Source organism: Pezoporus flaviventris, unplaced genomic scaffold, assembly GCF_033815535.1.
Source record: "Pezoporus flaviventris isolate CSIRO_AGI_PZ_B2104156 unplaced genomic scaffold, CSIRO_AGI_Pfla_v1 ptg000036l, whole genome shotgun sequence".
NCBI lineage: Eukaryota > Metazoa > Chordata > Aves > Psittaciformes > Psittacidae > Pezoporus > Pezoporus flaviventris.
In genome coordinates this window covers 33903379-33921951 of record NW_026892584.1, presented here as the reverse complement: position 1 = coordinate 33921951, position 18573 = coordinate 33903379, and the positions used below count along the sequence as shown (strand labels likewise).

General features: G+C 39.4%; 1 protein-coding gene across 8 annotated transcripts in view; it reads left to right on the top strand.

Annotated features, from left to right (window-relative positions):
- Positions 1–17579, top strand: part of TC2N (tandem C2 domains, nuclear) — a 34391-nt gene extending 16812 nt beyond the window's left edge. For 3 of the 8 annotated variants that reach the window (XM_061463830.1, XM_061463828.1, XM_061463829.1), the window contains 11 exons: positions 834–960; positions 1608–1838; positions 4905–5069; positions 7917–8008; positions 8462–8537; positions 9628–9728; positions 10608–10724; positions 11714–11926; positions 13856–13970; positions 14443–14642; positions 17374–17579. In XM_061463830.1, coding sequence (XP_061319814.1) covers positions 894–960; positions 1608–1838; positions 4905–5069; positions 7917–8008; positions 8462–8537; positions 9628–9728; positions 10608–10724; positions 11714–11926; positions 13856–13970; positions 14443–14642; positions 17374–17484 — 1488 coding nt within the window. In that variant the 5' untranslated portion in view covers positions 834–893 and the 3' untranslated portion in view covers positions 17485–17579. Of the gene's footprint in view, positions 1–833; positions 965–1607; positions 1839–4904; positions 5070–7916; positions 8009–8461; positions 8538–9627; positions 9729–10607; positions 10725–11713; positions 11927–13855; positions 13971–14442; positions 14643–17373 lie in introns of those variants that run through there. The other 5 variants (XM_061463832.1, XM_061463831.1, XM_061463834.1 and 2 more) reach the window with 4 other exon arrangements.
- Positions 17580–18573: the final 994 nt, after the last annotated feature.

Genomic DNA, 18573 nt, shown 5'->3' with positions numbered 1-18573 from the left:
TAGACTTAGACAGCTAAAGTTTTGGACAGGAGGCAATGCAGCTGTCTGAGTCCCTCTGAAAAGAGAACATAAGGATATGGATAAAGACATTTAAATGAGGCCAGTTAGCATTGTCATAAAGTTCTTTTAATGTTAACCAGCTGTTATAGATTTGTTCTCATTCTTTGGTAGATTACATGCCTCTTATTGTGCTGGAAGTCAGTGCTCTCTATTTCTGTATGCATAGCAGACAATAATATAATAAACCAAATCTTCAGATTCATGTGTATACAATTATGAGAAAGCAGTAGTTCCTCAGAGAAAGCAATTTTGGCATAATTCATAACAAGTGTTTTCAAATGTGAAGAATGGAGTATGTTGAATGAAAAATGTAAACGCGTACGGATGTATGTTCAAATAGCACGTGAGTGAAAGAGGATAGGAGAAGCATGAACAAGGGGAATGGAATAAAAAGCACATCTTGCAAATGACTTGACAAGGCCACATCAAAACAGCTGTAAAGCTGAACAAACTCCACAGCCCAGTGATACACAGAAATATGAGACAAATTTTAGCGTTCCCAAAAGACAGGGACCTGTCTGAGTGGGTCACCGAAAGTACTTGGATGCTGTATGTTAAAATGATCTCTTTCCTGTGCTTTTACATAAAACATAATTTGTCTTGGTTAAGATCTGAGTAAATCTGATGGCTCTGATCCTTTTAGGACTGAAGTAACTTTCTCATTGACCCTGGGACTGTGTCCAATAAGCAGTCATGTATTAAATAACTGATAATACTGTATTTTGATTTCATTTATTCCCATCTGCCATGGTTTATTTTATTTTGTTTTTCAGGTTTGATAGCTCCACTGGATCTTTGATTGTGATCTCCTCTAAATCACAACACTGAAAACAATGGCAACAGAATGTATAAAAGACTGTTATAAATGGTGTTTCTGCATGGAAAAAGAAAAAAATTCTCGTGAGTTCTGACATAATGACATGAACTAAGGGTTTTGCTGTTCTGGCTTCATTAATTATGAGATTTCCCATTAGTAAAATGACTGTGTTACAACTGATAAGCTTGAATTCTTTTATGATATCCAAGATTCTTTCCATACCTCATCTGGAGATGGAACACATGCTTGTTAGCGTTATGAACTGGAATTGGAACTGAAAAATAACACTCGTCTGAAGTCTGCTCCTGCGGCCTAGAATGTTGTCCAAAAAAGCTAGCTTTTTACCCAAGGTTGTAATTGTCTTGTATCTTTCAAACACTAAGAGTGAATGTTTTTGGTTTTTTCTTTTTCTTTTTTAAACTCTCTGTGGATTTGCAAACATCTTAGATGTCTGAAAAACTCTCCTATGATACAAGTGTAGCTCTTGTGAGAAGTCACTTAAGAGCAAGGTAGCTATAAATATAGAAGCTTGGACAACAAAGAATTTGGATCAGTGCAAGTGTCATGAGGATGAGTATCTTTTCCAGGTGCTAGTCCTGAATACTAGTAAAACTGAACTCTAGCAGTAAGGTATCAAGCGCAGATCCTGTGAAATAAGAGTTCTGTTCGTAGTATTGCTCAAAACTTAATACACATGTGGATTGTCTGTTTTCTTGTGTTTTATTTTTAGCAGTTTCCATGGTGAAAGAATCTGAAGCAGCAGCCACAAGCAAGCCAGCTATTGTAGAGAAGCCTCCATTGTCTTCCGTGTCAGTGAAGCGTCAAGTTGGCTGTTCAGAGGATTATCTGCTTTCTAAACTGCCCCTGGATGGTCAGGAGGTACCTTTTGTGGTCCCTCCATTCAAATTGGCCTATGTACAACCAAAGAACCTTCCTAGTATCTCATATGGAGGGATTCAAGGTAAAATATAAACAGCATTGCTGAAATAGTTGTTTAGCTTATGCTACTCCTTAGAAGTTGTCGAGTATCCCTACTGAAAACATATGTTTGCAGAACTTTTCTAGAAGCCTGCTTCTGTTTCTTTTATTTCTGGACACCCAGAGAGGTTTTGGGAAGGATGTCTTCCCACTGTGAGTCTCTGTGATGTTGCCTGAATAAAACTGAAAGAGAGGATGGCACAGCAGTGCTCATACTCAAAAGGAAACAGAAGCTTTAGTAGAGAGTTTATTGGCAGCAAGGAAAAACCTAGCACATCCCTAGTATACAGATGACTCAAGTAAAGAAGGAGGGTAGTCTGGCTTTCATGTTTAATGAACTGATATGCTTTAACATACTAACACATCTTCCTTTTCAAATTTTTGCTAATAGACAGCATATGCTACTACATGGTGGAATTTTTTGCCCCTACTATTTCCTGCTCTGTTTGTTGCTGTTTGGAAGGCCAAGGGTCATGGATCTCGGTGGTATAAGGTTGCACATGCTACTGGAATTCTTTGCTTCACGACAATCTTATGCTTCAACCTCTATCAGTTAGTCCCATGCTCAGACTGCCAAAATGATGTACATGCAATTTAGGCACAGTGACATTTCAAAAGAATAGGAGCATGGCACAGTAACATGAGTTTCAGGTCATACACTATTGCTAGGTTGTTGATCCTGCCAGGGGATGCCTAGAATCAGTCTGGCACAGGGGCATACACGAATGGTTGTTTTCTCTAGAGTTGCTTTGCTTCGAGGCTGTGATAAGCTTTCAGTCCCATGTGGTTGTATTTCTTTTCTGAAGGTGGAAACCTTAGTAACTGAAAAAAAGTCAGCCACATGTTGCATTAACAACCCGTACAGTACTACCTAACTGCTTTGTGTTTGTGTGATTTTACTGCCACACTTCTCTGTTTTCTCTAGGTCCTTGCTGTTGCTTCTTTTCTCCTCCTGCAAGCCTATTGCCAAACTGCCTCCTCACCCATCCCTGCTGGTAACAATGGCACCAGAACCAGGCTAATCAGTTTAGCAGAGCTTTTTGGTATAGATTGGCCATTCTGTACCTAATCTGGTTAGTGTTTTTTTTGGTGAAGTCTGCCTCACCAGACATGGACAGGCGACCTAATAGCTGGAGGTAGAATATGTGAGGCCCTCCTCATCTCTGAGCCTGACCTCTGTTAGCCTCCCTACTTGCCTGCTATTTCAGTAGCTGGTTCTTAAAAGAACCACCATACTTGGACAAGGTACAGACATGCAGGACATGGTCCTGGTAATCCCCTTTCTAACTGGGTCTGGGCTCAGGCTCTGCCTTGCTTTGTCCAACCTTATCCTCAAGATAGTGTACAGAGAAGTTTGTCAGGACTGGGAATTCTGTTTTATCATCATTTCTGAAGGACTGGATGAACAGAGTGGCTCTCAGGCTATAAACCTGGTAGATCTTCTAGTAAGATGACCTGACTGTTCATGATTGTCTCTTTTCAGCAAATATTTTAAATTCTTGAACAAATATTTGAAAAGTGGCTCTTATGTCAAGTAGGCAACTGCCATTCCTCTTTCAAAATATAAATACTTATTTTTTAAGCTTCATTAAAGTTCTGTTTAAAAATGAAAAGTTTACTTTTTAGGGAGATTTACTAAACACATTGAAGTGAGCTGTCATTCCTTCTTCATATTAGCCAAAGTGTATTAAAAAAAAATGTATTTGGAGTATTTGCCTCTTAGGCCACTGTTAAATACCTGTAAAAGTCCAAGTTCTGCTCTTGGTTCCACTCCATTTTCTGTGCATGTCTGACCATTTTTCTGTAGTGAAACTGAACATGCTCAGTGTTAATTCTTGGAATCCCTCCTGAAAGCAATTAAGCTCTGGCAGCTTTCCTCTTTAGTGTTCACTGCAGCATGTCTCATGCTGTCACAGAAGTAAGGTAGCAGGGAAGAAGTGTGCTCCTGGTCTGGAACACTGGCTTTTCCATCATCTGCTATGTAGCAGTTCTTTGTGGCTTCACTTCTAGCATTCATCCTGATTCACATCATACTCAAGTCCATTATACTTGAATTAATGCTTTATCATCTCTCATGTTCCATCTCACTGTTTTAGTTATTCTTGGTTACTTACTTTTACTAACACTTGGTGGAAAGGATTTTAGAGCAATAATTGTTTGCCTCTTATGGTGCAACACACTTCCAGAATTGAAGACACTTTATAATGGGGTAAAGAACTTTTTAACAGATGGGTTGAAGTCCAGGAAGGTGAAGGAAGCAAATGCCAGAGCTTTTCAGAGTCCAGGTCACCCCATCCCTGTTCTCTACTGTACTGTACTATGCAGCTTATTTTTGCTCCAGACAGACAAAATGAAGCACTAGAGCAGTGTTCTTTACTGTTCTGCTGATCGAGACGTGTATGTTTTTTCCAAAATGATTATAAATAAAAGAAAGAAAAATAGGGCACCTGTGCTGTAATGGGCTGAGTAAAGGGCTGGGATTCAAGCAGTCTCGTATCTGTCTACGTATGCCTCAGCCAACAATTTGAGTCATTTTGGACCAGTGATCTTACCACTGACAGACTTTCTATGGAAATTGGATGACAGGGAGACTGTAGTCGTAAGTTGCATTATCTTTCCATATGAGACCCTCCTGAAGGTTTGGGGGTCCATCAGCTGAGTGGGAATGTACTGAGAGTAGGTAGCCAAATAAGTCAGAGGTTTTCTATACACATGGCCCTGCTTTTGCTGTTGATTTTTTATCTTGCTGTCTGGTTTTGGAGCCTTCTGTATTTTAACTAGTTAGGCATTTATTGTGGAACCCCAAGACAGGGTATGCATAGCTTTTTGTGGCCAATTTAATTCCTGTGTTTGCAGGCACACTGTGGAAATCTGACATACTGTGTATGTGTGTTTTCTTTACTTTTACTTCTTTTTTTCCTTTTCCTGAAGTAGATAATATTGAAATACTTTGTCCTTTGCCCTGAAGGCAATCTGCCTGCTTTTTGAAGCCAGGCAGCATGTGTTATGTCTGGAACTCTTGCATTTGATGTTTACTTGTGCACTGCAGAATCTGCCAGAGCCTCATTTGGTGACCGGAAAGCAGAACTGCACGGCGTGTACCAGTGGCCCCATTATGACGTGTATAACCCATTCTATTTGGAGCAGCGCGTTTCGCCAGATCTGATTAGGCGCTTCCAAGCAAAATCAGATAATAGGAAATTATATGGATCAGGTGAGAAGGATTGCACCCTCATTTTTTTCTATTTTTCTGTCTTTCCCAGGGTTTACTGGTAAGAGAAAAAAAGCCATTAGTCTACAGAAGACGTGTTCGGTTATAGCAGTTCTCAAACTAGTCTGTATGCTATAGATGCTTCTTGGGTGTTGAATCAGTCTGTGGAGCCAGTTCTGCTTGATTTCCAGCTGCACTGTTATTTTATGTCTTTCGAGGGCTTAACAAGGCTTGCATGTATCACATGAAGGTAGACAAATTGGCAAGGCAAGTTAGTGTAGCTGCCTGTGATCTCAAACAGGATGCAGTACTGCAGATTCCAGTTACCAGTAATAGGAGTGAGGGAGATGGAAAAAGAAAGTCAGGCAGTATGTTGAGTGGAGGAATGCATGAGGAGTGCATATATATGGAGAGAAGAACAAGCACCAAAAAAACATCCAGGATTAGATTATAAGAACAGGTGTAAAATGGGAAGTGATGCTATATGCCAGCTTTTCTGTAGTTTGCTTTTGAAGGTGCAGAAATGTCCCTGCTTCTGATTGCAAGTGTTTAAGAATGGGGGAGGGCTGTGAGATAGTAAAAGTTCAGCTAGAAAGTGTTTAGCTATCCAGGTAAAAGTTTACTTCTGTGCTGTTCATTAGTATATGTATCCTATAATGAATACTGTTTAGATTAAAGTAAATGACTAAGTGTTGCTTGCTGAAGTGACTGCTAAGGCAAACACATTCAAAAAGCTCATGCAGGCAAAGAAATGTACACACCTCTATTGAATCAGAAGCTGGCAACAATGTGCATTTTAAAAGATGTTTTAGTTAGAATGGTATAGCATGCTTCTTTTACAGCTGGGGAAAACATCTCTGGGGCTTGTTTTAAAAATAATTCTGAATCACCATAGAGACTATGTGAGAAGACTACTCCATTTATTTTCTTTTTAAGAGAACAAAACACACTTAGCATTTCAGCCACCTTTAACGCATATGGTTTTGCTAGGCTTTGTAAGCACCTGTGGTGGGAGCCAAATGGGTTCTATAAACTGTCTTGAATTTTTCCTTCAGTTCATCATCTCTTATGTTCTTCTTCAAGCTAAGTAAACGCTTCACTGGTTTTGTCTTAGTAAGCTTAAGTATAAGAAATGTCACTTAAGTGTGTCTAGAGTGCAGTTCTAAAAGGTCTTCTTCCTCCAGAGTTTTTTTGACAACTCTTTTAGAACCTACATGATTCTCTTCATGTGCATCTATAGACTAATTAAGCAAAACTCTAAGCCTGTTTTGTTGCAGCAAGTGCTATGATACTATTCTTGGGGAGGGTGGGGTGGGGCTTAGAACAGAATGTGCTTATTTGGAAGGTATGAAGTGAAATTCTTGAATTTTCATGTGAAGCCCTCTCCCCATGTTCTCTGAAAACAGTAAGCAGCTTTAACAGATGCAGCAGACTGTACTGTCTTTAAAGCAATTTGGTGATTTGTAACCTGTAGGCTCAAGTGGATGTTTCCCAGTAAGCTGTGAAAGTCATGAGTACTGAATAGGGAATGAGTTTCTATAACTGTAATAAATTTCAAATTAACTAATGAGCTGGACTCTACTACTTGCTCTCATTGTATCAAACAAGATTTCTAGGCTTCATATGATATTATAGTGGTACTGCTACACTAGACTTCATGAACAACTCAGCCCTTTTATGTCATGCACGGAAGAGAATTTGGAGCTTGTGCCAGCCATACAGACCTTCATTAAATTTTATCTAAATTATTATGTTACTTTCCTTTTCCTCTTATGGGTTCTCAAAACTATCTTTATCTTTTGTTCTCTTTTTTCTTCTTTGGGAAAAGAAAGATTTGTTCTTTATTGTCATATCCTACAAGAAGCATAATTGTTTTTTTCTTTTGATAGCAACAGAGAGGGAAATAAATTTTCAGTAACAAATGATGTTAATTCTGTTAAGCTATGATCAGTGAGTTGTAATGGAAGTCTTCTGAAATATTGTATTAATTCTGAAATAATGTAACGCAGCATTGCAAGAAAAAGCTATTCATTGCATCAGACAGTCCTAGAAGTTAAACCATATTGCTTTCAGTATGGGTCAGTTTTGAAGCTGGGAGGCTTTAAAAATCTCTTGAACATTACTGGAGTCAGCAAAGATTCCTGAAACAGTGGCACTAGTTCAGCTCTCATTTTCTACTGGTGCTACATATGCAGACAGCGTGCTTTAGCTCTGCGTTGCTTCGAGGTCAAAAGAAAACTGATAGGCTCTGTTTAACCACCTCCAACTGCTGAGGAAACTATCCTTCTATAAAATAAAGATCTTGATTTTTTGCTGTAACAAGTACCTGTCATCTTAGAGTTAAGACTTGCTTCGTCTGAGATCTAGGAAGAGTACAGATTACAGTGCTTTGACACTGTGATCAGTAAAGCCAGGGAGATGAGGACAAGTTTAGCAGGAAGCATGTTTTTGCACTGGGATGTTAACTGTGGAAAAATTTTAAAAAGGAGATGAGGCTAAGCCCCAGTTCTGGCTGACTGTATTTAGAGACAAGGCTTTCTGTTTGGCTAAAGCATTTACAAAAACAACCAGTTCTCTTGAGGAAATAACTTTGAGGCAGGCTTCCCATTCCACCACTGCTACCAGTGTGACCAAGTAAGTTCAAACTGTTTCAAGGATGGAATTAAGATATTTTAATGGCTCATTCTCTCTTGAAAAGGGGAAGCAGGGAAAGGTGCTGACATCCCTCCTTAGGTATTGTTTAGCTAGTTTTCAATCCTACCATAGGTCTACTTAAATGCTTAAGAAGCTTAATTTTTTTTTCTAGCAACATTGCTTATATGATTTGTATTGTTCGCTTTGTCTTTTTAGTTAGTGATTTGAGATCCAGTGCTTTGCCTGGATCATTTGATGTAAGTCGTTCAATGTTTGATCTCAGAAGCCCACCTCATCGCTTCATGAAGGTGAGTTCCCCTTGTAACGTAGGTTATACTGAAAACTCAGCTTACTTGGTGTATCTGTTCCTGTTGCATTGTGTTTTCAAAGTAAACACTGAGGACCATTGAACTACCCACTGGAAAGACAAGGGGGAAAAGTTCAGTGTCTTGACCAACTTCAAGAGGCTCTTTCCTGATGTCTCCTCTTAGTACTGGTGTTTTAGCCCAACAGGCTGTTGAGAAACCTGAGCAGTCTGTTAGGCACGCCAAGACAGACAGGAGGTTAAGGTGTTAAAGTAGTAATTCCATGTGTGTTAAAGTAGTAATTCCATGCTGCTGAATAAAGAGATCGGTAAGGAATGAGACAATTATTTGAAATTGGGTGTTGCTTGCTTTTTATCATGTCTTGTCTGATGGTAGAATCTCTCTGGGTTTTTACATTTGTTGCCCTGAATTGAGTGACTTTATTTTTGCCTCCAGAGATACGATTCATTATCCAGTGTACCCAGCAGTACCTCTTCCAGGAAGGATTCACAAGGCAGTAACAGGAGTCTGGGTAATGTTTAGTTTGTTTTCCTTGTAATGAAATAATTCCCTTTGCACTTGAAACATTAAGTTGTCTCTGCTGTTGATGGGAGAGAGTGTTTGGGTTGGGTATATTCTTTGTTTGAGGTTTGTTTTTTGGGGTTGGGTTTGTTGTTTGGTTTTTTTTAGGTGATTATGATTAGCAAGTCAATTTGGAGACTACTTCACAATTCGAAATGTAGAGTTTTGGATTTGCACTTTCCTATCATCAGGGGATTGAGCAAATGAGCCTTTGAGGAATTCTCAAATGCTTTTGAAAAACTCACCCCTGGATTTACTACCTCAGTGAAATACAAAACTGCAGATGTTCTGTTAGGATCAAATGCAGCACCTTGGTCACAGTTCTAGTCCTTTTTTATGTATCACTGTTTTTCTGTGGGAAGAACCTGGAATCCAATGCCCATATTACACTGAGAATTAGGAAAGAATATTGCATGCAAACCTAGTATGCTTATTTATGAAAAAATACTGAAGTGGAGATATTGCAAAATAAACCCTCAAAAATTAATCAAGTCCCCATGGAGCTGACCCTGCTGGCAGACAGAATTTCACCCAGTCTCCTCAAAAAGAAGACTGGAGGGGCAATGACCCAGTTTCAGTTATGCCAGAGAAACACTGGATGTTAAACAGTTCTTCCGACTTGGAGAAAAGCACAATAGTAAAACGTTTATTAAACTAGAACTGAAATCTGAGAAAGATAAAAAGCAGACAAATTTACAACCTTAAGAGTGGAAGTGATCAATCTACGGGAAGTGATAGATTATAAATGTGTCTCAAGCATATGCTTTTTTTCCCTCCTAAAAGTTTTTCAAGTACAAGTTATAAAATTCAATATTTATAACTGAGGTAAACATGACAGCTTTTAGCTATGCAGAAGGTCAGGCTACAGGACTTCATGGATATTTTGTCCTTAAAATGTAGGTGTTAAGGTATTTCACACTTATTTTGAGAGAAGTTTTCAAAGATAGGCAGTCCACCTACTAACAAGTTCCCTTATTCTTGGACTGAACTTCTAAAATACTGCATTACTTTCAAAAACACTAATTGACTTTCTTCCACAGATACTATAACATTATCAGGTGATGAACGAGACTTTGGAAGACTGAATGTGAAGTTGTGTTATGTTTCTTCTGTAGAACAGATCTGGATCACAGTTTCACATGTGAGCAAATATAAATAACTTGATTGTTATTTACTCAAGTATCTATTTTACTAAGTGATAATTCTTATTAAATTTGCCTCCCTGTTACATTAAGGAATACTTTAGGAGAAAAAGAAAATTCCTTCTAAGTATTAATATAAAGTTCAGTCTAATGTAATATTTGGCTTCATTCAAAGTATCTTCCTCTCCTTCTCCCACCCACATCCCCCTCCTCCCCCCGTTGCAATCTCTGTTCTGCTGCAGTAAGTAGAATCTACTTGATTCAAAAGTTGAATCCAACTCTGTATGTTACTATACATACGTTCTGATTGTGGAGTGAGGAACTGTTCAGCATAGGTAAGAAAGATGAGCTGGTCATAGGCTGGTCCTGCTATGGAAATTTGGAGGCAGCTAATTGGAGCTATTTTGGAGGCAGCATTTAACAGATTTTAACAGTTCCTTCAGGGCAGAACCATAACAACACTTTGAGGACATATAACTTCTTGTGGCTTTTTTGTTAGCTAATGTGATATTGTTTTGCTGGCTGTTTTAGAATTTTCCAGGAACTATGAATAATTTTTAGGCAGTGGAAGTTTGAGTAGTCTGAAATCCTCATAACTACATCAAGTGCTAAATAATACATAAGGGATTTCATGATTTATCTGTTGTCAAATCACCACATAGTGAAATCATTAAAATCTACTGAGCAATTTTTTACCCTCTGGTTGTAAAAAATTAATTATGAAAAGATCTGAAGTGACGCAATCATTACATTGGCTCTGATTTACAGTCAGTATTACAGGAATTTAGCATAGTTCTAGAACAGTGTAGAAGACTCTCAGTTGTCTGAAGGCCAGAGTCTTACGTTGTCTAAAATGACTGTCTTTTTCAATGTTACAGTGCAAAGACCTAAGCTGGCCTTCTAGCTGTGGGGAACATCCTCGTATCTATGTCAAGGGAATTCTCACACTGCCCAAACCAGTGCATTTCAAATCTTCTGCCAAGGAAGGGTGTATTGTAAGTAGAGGCAGGAAAAAAACAATGAAATCTTTTCCCCAGATAAATAAAAATGAAATGTAAATGTTTTTGGTTTATGTTTTGTTTTTTTTCTGTTTCTTGTTTTGTTTTTGTTTTGTTTGTTTCTTTGTTTGTTGTTTTGGGTGGGTTTTTTTTGTTTGTTTGGGGTTTTTGTTTTGGGGGTTTGTTTTTTTTTAATGGACCAAACATTTACTCCTATGCCATATTTGCGTGGTAGTTGTCTAAGTTTTGGTTATTTCTCCCCACCTCTCCTAGCCCCCTTTCTCAAAATCCTATTAAAAGCTTTGTTCCACTTCCTCCCCTTATATATCCTCTCTTGCATTGTACTGTTGCCCTCCTTCTCTCCCAAGTCAGCAGGACAGATAGGCTTATAGGGGACTGAACCATGAGCTGCTGGCCTTGGCAACTCAGTTGTTGGGGACTGGAGGAAGACTGGGCATACCTGTAGGTGCACATTCACCCCAGGGAAGGCAGATGCAGTACTGCCTCTCATTAGGGCAGGAGATGAAGTTCATACTTCCTTTCTACAGAAGGCAGTAAGAATTGGTTGCATGGGACAAGACTCCTGCTAGTGTCAGTAAGTGAATATTGAGGGCGTGGAAGGTAAACCAACATAAAACTCCCATAATGTGAGTCAGAGGTAAAAGAACTAAAATTAGGAGAGACAGAAGCAAAGGGCCACAGAGGAATTTGCTCTGACAATGTGTATATGTTATTGTAAAGCTCCAGAAGAGATGGCCTCAACTCATTGTGGTAGTGAAAAATCATAGAGAGCTTTGTCCCTGCCAGGGTGTGACAATGAGGTGGTGAGTCTGTGGGGACTTACCACTGCAAAAGCACACTTTCCACAGCAACCTAAAATAGTAGCCGGGAGCAGTGGCTATAGGACGAGGAAGCCTTAGTTTTTAGCATTTGAGTTGAGTGTGACTTTTACGGTTGTGATGTTACCCCTCTGTTTTTCCTTCTAGGATATAGAATTTATGGAAACTTTTGTATTTGCTATTAAACTGCAAAGCCTGCAGGCTGTCCGACTGGTATTTAAAATCCAGACACAGACTCCCAGGAAAAAAACAATTGGAGAGTGCTCCTTGGCACTGCGGGAGCTCAGCTCGGAGGAATCAAGTCATTGGCTGGATATATCTCCTCCTTCCAAGGCACCTGTAAGTGCCAATACTGCAAAAGTATGTTGCTGTGTCAACTAGAAATAGTTGCTGGGAATGAAAGTAAAGTAATTTAGTAGTAATTTAATGTTAATGCAATTGGTGTGTGTGTGTCTCTTTTTCTCTTCTTTTTACCCTTTATTTTTGTTTTTTTTTTTCCCTTATCCCTCCTCTCCCCCGCCCTGTTCTTGGTGAAAGGCATTCTGATGGGGAAAAAATGCAGACTGTAGCTGTTCTGGTCATAAACTGCAGCTGTTTCTGAGAAAAGACTAGAGCAAGCTCTTCCACACCATGGCCTGCAGCTTGAGGGAGCAGTATTCTGGGGAAACGTTCAGCAATGTACACCATGTAATTGCCTTTTCTGACCAAAAAGGCATCAGAAGTTCCTTAGGACTCACAGCAAGAGCTCAGAGCAAATGGAATCTGGTTTTGTTATGGAAGAAAAGTGCCAAGATCTTCAGTGGCTTGAAACTGCAGAGATAGCTATATATTTCATGTTCAGATTCCATGCTGTGAAGTAATAATTCAGGCAGTTCATTTCCATTAGCATAATAAGAAGCAGGTGGCTTTCACAGCAGGATTTCCTTTCCCCCTACCCTCATTTTGTTTGTTTCTTCAACAGATTGTGTCTAGACATTTGTATTTGCAACAAATTAAACTTGAATTAGCAATTCAAAAGCAAATTTTATCAAAGTGTGTCTGAGTAACATGAATGACACTCTTGATTTCTAACGTAAGTTACACTTGACATTTTTTAGTTCCAACAAGAATAACCATACTGCTTCAAAAGTCATAAGCTTAAGTGAAAGAGGAAGCTCTTTTAGAAACTGCTTCATCCCAGTGTAAATTCCTGTATCACCTCACGGTTTCTCTCTCACTGTTGGCTTTCTTCACCATTATTTCTAAGAGCCCTCCAGACACTGCTGGAATTCACCCCTGTACTACCCTGTCAGGCAGCAAGTACTCTACTTGCCAATAGAGAGCCAAAGCTCAGTTGAATAAGTGGCTTCCTCTCAGGGTTACACAGAAGTTTTGTGGCTGAGCTGCAAAGAGAATTTGGGTCTCTTCGATGAACTGGAGCCTGATTTCACTGTTACTAACCTGTTGCTCTCTTACTTGGTACATTTGCTTCACTGCAGTCCATTAAAACTTAAAGTGAAGTAGGACCAGCAAAATCCTTTTAAATGGAGGTTGTCAGGAAACCTGGGTCTCCATTGGCCTTCTCCTGCTGTTCTTAAGTGCTCAGAGTATATTAGCATCTGACAGGAGAGTAATGAAGATGCCTCAATGCACCCTTGCAACTAGAAAAAATACTATAAATTATAAAATACAAAAATTCAGGCTGGAGCTTACAGTACAGTCAGAGAGCAGGGGGTGTGTATGTACCTAGGCATGTAAAACCCAAGTGCGTCCATAACATAGGAAACACCACAGCGTGCAGTTACCCTTTTATATTCATAACACTAAGTGATGGGGTCTCTTATTTATAGAAAGCATTGCTTATATCTGCATGTTGCAAAATTTAGAAGTTTGGGAAAAGTACTGCAAAGGTTTTTTGCACTAGTGGAGCATAGTGGGTCTCTCACTTCCACACCCAGGTTTAGGAGAGCTACAATGGCATGTCTGGTCTCCCCTGTATGTGTCTGCACTTACCATTGAGGGATCTTTCCCAGGTGACTGTTTATCCAGTCTCTCTGGCTGCAGCCCACTAGGGTCATCTGTGTGCTGCACGTAAGCAGTCCACCAGTGAAGCACATGTACTGCAGCTACGACAAGTGCAAGACACACTTACTGTGCATCTGCAGGTTGTGTATACACCACATACTTTTATTTCTGTCCAGGAAATCCCAGATATAACTGTGGGAGCCCAGCATATGACAGAATTCCTGTGTTTCCTGAATTTATAAACAACTTAATCCAGATGTTATAGCAACATTCTTTTGCTTGTAGGTGTGCCGTGCAGAACTTCAAGTAGGAACTTGTTTTCAAGCAGTAAACAGGAGGATACAGTTACAGATTCTGGAAGCACAAAACCTTCCAGTTTCATCTACACCACTGTCTTCAAGTAAGTTACATCAGCTGTCTCATGCCTCCTGTCTAAAAGCATTTGTAACAGGTAAATTGCTGCTCAAATGGGTTGGCAATTCATAACATTCCTTACAAACCTCAGTCTAACATATTGTGCAGTAGATTTCCATTGCCAAGGCTTGTTTCCACAGATGTCTTATTTGATTACTTTTTGTTTGGTTTGAAGTTATGTGTTTATGTATTTTGGAAGGTTTGTATCCCAGTATTAATCCTGACATATAAGAGCATTAGCCTGCACTTGCTGTTTGCACACTGTGTTAATCAATTCAATATTAGTGAACATACTCTGTGTGACTAGTCAGGAAAGCTATTGCACAGTCCTTTTGGCCAGACTTTTGGGAATTTATTGCAATCTGAACAATAGATGTAGATCTTGTCGGTTCCTTTTGGGATGTGTTTGTGAGTAACCCTTTGTGTGCTATGCCTTTTTCCCCTCCCTTTTGTGCTAGATTTCTTTGTGAAAGTTGGAATGTTTACTACAGAAGGGATGATCTATAAGAAGAAGACTCGTCTTCTGAAGTCCACTAATGGCCACGTGAAGTGGAGAGAAATGATGATTTTTCCAGTTAGCCAAGCTGAACAAGGAATTGGCTTTCTCATCAAGCTCTACAGCAGAAGTTCAGTGAGAAGAAAACACTTCCTAGGACAGGTTGGTTTCTGCTAACTGGCATGATATCCTTTAATTAAAATCCAGTTCCACAGATTTCTTGGTATGAGTTTTAAAATACTTTAAATAAGGTGGCATATAGCAAAATAGTAAATGCTAATAAACTCTCCTGGATGTAACCCAAGAAATAACAGTACTGGACTCTTAAACATGCCCTAACATCAGAATGGGAGCTGACACTTGATTTTTCTTTTAAGAAGAAATCCTTGAGTCATTTTTGCGTGGAGTACTACTATGTGGAAGATTCTTTCATACAGACAGATATACAATCTCCTCCTTGGCTCTAGGCTTTCTAAAGAAAATAAACCGCACAACCTATACTGTACTGTACAGAAAGGGAGTGTGTTGGCTTACCATACCAATACACTTGTGTATGAAAGGAATTATCAACAGCTACAATCAGTTTGCCTTCCTGGGTAGAAAATACCAGCACTGTTTCTTTTGAAAGCATTTGTGTGGTCATATTTATTTAACCACCATACAACTTGGTTGTCTGGTTTCTTTATTCTCTGTCTTCTTCCCCTTGTTGTTCTAATTTACAGTCATCTTGCCCCTTCTTTCTTTCCCACCCTACTCAGTGCTTGTCAGGTCACACCTGGAATACTGTGTTCAGTTTTTATCTCTGCTATACAAAAAAGATGTGGACAGGCTGCAGAGAGACCAGACAAGCGCCACAGGGATGATCAAAGGACTGGGAAGCTTGCTGAGCTTGCTGTATGGGGAAAGAACTGCATTCATTCAGCCTAGAGACAAGAAGGCTCAGGGGAGCCTTATCACCATGTTCCAGTATTTAAATGGTGGCTGCAAAGAAGATGGAGACTCCCTTTTTACAAGGAGTCACCTGGAAAAGACAGGGGGTAATGGGCAAAAATTACTGCTGGGGAGATTCTGACTGGACACAAGAGGAAAATTTTTCACAATAAAGACAATGAGCCACTGGAATAATCTCTCCAAGGAACTGGTGGATTCCCCAATGTTGGACACTTCTAAGATTTGGCTGGACAGGGTGTTGGGCTATCTAGTTGATGTTGTGCTCTGCCTAGAAAGATTGGACCAGATGATCCTTGAGGTCCTTTCCAACCTGGTATTCTATAATTCTTTTTCTTCTTGGTATAGCAAGACATAGCTTTTCTTAATGCTCTGTGCTTTCCCTGACTCAGCTAGTTTTAGTAGCAGAATTTTAATATATGGTTAAATGAATAATGTAGAATTGATTTTGAGACACCAACTGTAATGTCCCTTGTCAGATGAAGGGCTGTGCTATCCTCAGGTACAGAAAGGGGTAGTGTCCCATTGTGGTGATGTTTCTTGTGCCTGTTGAAGACATGCAGTTGCAGGAGATGCTGATATGCTACAGAAGTGATGTGCCAGCAAGTTACGTGCAGTTCCTCCATTTTATGAAGCCTCATGTCACATACGTTCCATCTTTTTGCAATTCCTGTTGGTGGAATTGGATTTGGAATAGGAAAAACAAAAATTAAAAAAATAGAATTGTTCATCTTAGTTGTGCTACCTTGGAGCAAAAATAACTGGGTATGATTTTGCAGTCACTTAGCAATATATGAGGTCATCTCAATCTGATGAGTTACATTTAATCACAGATCTTATTTTTAGGGGGAGGAAATGAGCTACTTCTGCTCCTCAGAGGTTACTTGGAAAGGTTGTTTCAGCTCATGCAGGCAGACATTGCCACATAACACATGAAGACATAAAATATGGCTCAGGGAAAAAAGTACTTTGAGCAACTGGCTGGATAGCTGGAAAAAGAGGAATGTAGCTGGATCTATTAATTTTGTTCTTCAGAGAGTGATGTTTAATTGGATGCTGTTCTAAGCAGACAATACTTAGATTAGCCTGCTTTTACAGGCATGTCTTTAATCATGAGCAAAATGTATATTGAATCTCTGTGGACATGTCTGTGGTATTCTGGAAGACATTATTCTCACTTCTTAAGGACTTCATGCCTCAGCAGTGTAGGCTAAATGTGCTCCATAGTGAAGGTTTCTGAGAAGTCTTAAAAAGACTCATTCTTGGAAGACTTGAGGAAATAAGAGTCCTGTAAATAACGATACCTACTTACATAAGCAGAATTCTTTTTGGCAATGAGACTGGTGATAATGTTCAGAGGAAAATGTCCTCCTTGTACCTCATTTCCTCATTTAATGGCCACTATCCATTAACTAAATACTGAGAAGGAAGAGACTCCTACTGCGTGACTATGTGTGGTATGGGCATGCTAGTAACTGTGGAACGCAGGTTTGGCCTTGACTGTTGGAGTGTGCAATTTTAAATGCATATGACAATGCTGGACAGCTAGCTGAGGATGCCAGATGGCTTGCAGCCAACTGGAGTTTGAAAGCATAGAGCCATTACTGGCCCTCATGAGCCCTTGACCCTAGCACATGCATTTGTGTGGAGCAAGGAATGCTTGACTTAAAACATCTTATTAAGCACAGAAACATTAGCATGTAGTGAATTCTCTAAACTATTTTAGAGACTAAATTTAAACCCAGACTCCCTGTGTTCCCAGATGACAGCCAAAATACGTTAGTCGCAAGAGAACCGTATTTGTTGGTCTTACTCTTTGGTCACAGTCTACATGTTGTATCTCATTCTACACTTCCATGGTATTTATTTGGAGCCAATAAATTCTGGGCCTCTGTGTTATATCAGGTAAACTCAATTTTATTTTTCTTTTTGTTTCTTTCTGCAGATCTGGATAAGTTCTGATAGCAGTAACAGTGAAGCAGTAAAGCAGTGGAGAGATACTATTGCTAACCCTGAAAAGGTTGTTGTTAAGTGGTACAGCATTGGTCCGTCTTGAAGACTGCAGATGAAACTCAGGACTGATTTTTCTACAAAGATATTCCTACACTGTTTAAAATAGTATAAATAAAAAGAAAAATATCGTCTATACAAGTTCTTTGGAAGCTCTCCAATACATCAAACCTCCATGATAACAGGGAAAACTCAGTTCCACCAAGAGGAATACTGGCTAAATATTATTAAGAGGAAAACTTAGGAACTGGAAAAGTGCTCATTCGATTTTAACAAATCCACATTGAAAAATATATTTTTGTCCCTTTCAGGCTCCATGAGAGCACAGGAATCCAATCCTGGAAAGAAGCAGGTTGAATCAGCATCTTCTTCACTAGTCACTGACTCTATCCTCATCTGCAGTCTTGTCTTGGGCACGCTCCAAAGTTCACAGGAATCGGTCCAGTCAGCGGCTTGATCCTACATACCTCTGAGCCTCTCAGGCTACACCTGTGCTGACACCTTTTGATCAGAGTAGTGTGTGCCGGAGCAAGTGGGAAGGCTGTGGCAGTAAAAGGCATAAAGGGAACTTTGCAGTAAGGCAGTATCCAAAGACTTTTCTAGTCTCCATCTTTGATAAAGGGTTGTTCAGTTCCCTGACATGCCTGCAGCTTGTGTTTTCTCCCATCCTTCTCTCTAAACAGAGTGATTGAAAGAAAAGAGTTTCTTTGACTGTGATCTTTGCAAGTAGGGCCCTCTAGACTTGCTGTGTTTGGGAGAATTCTGGTTGGAATCAATGGAATAATACAAACAGGCAACCACCCTTGGATCAGGGCTAGTATTTTTAGACAAATTTCTTGTATAGAATTCTTATGTGTAAACCACTTCCTATCTAATCAACAATGTTCTAGCATTTGCTTACATTGTTAAAACCCAGACTACCATGTACGAGGGAGTAAGCAAATATTTACTGACATAAGTGCTTTTTGATATTAATTAAAATGCAGCACAGTATGGAACTTAGGCTTTGTTTAAAAGATGGGCTACTATGCAGAAATATTTGTTACATGTCTAGGATGGTGAAAAATTACGTGTGGGAGTATTTTTGTTACTTGTGTGTAGCAAGAAAAAATTATCCTATTTTTATTGCAAATTA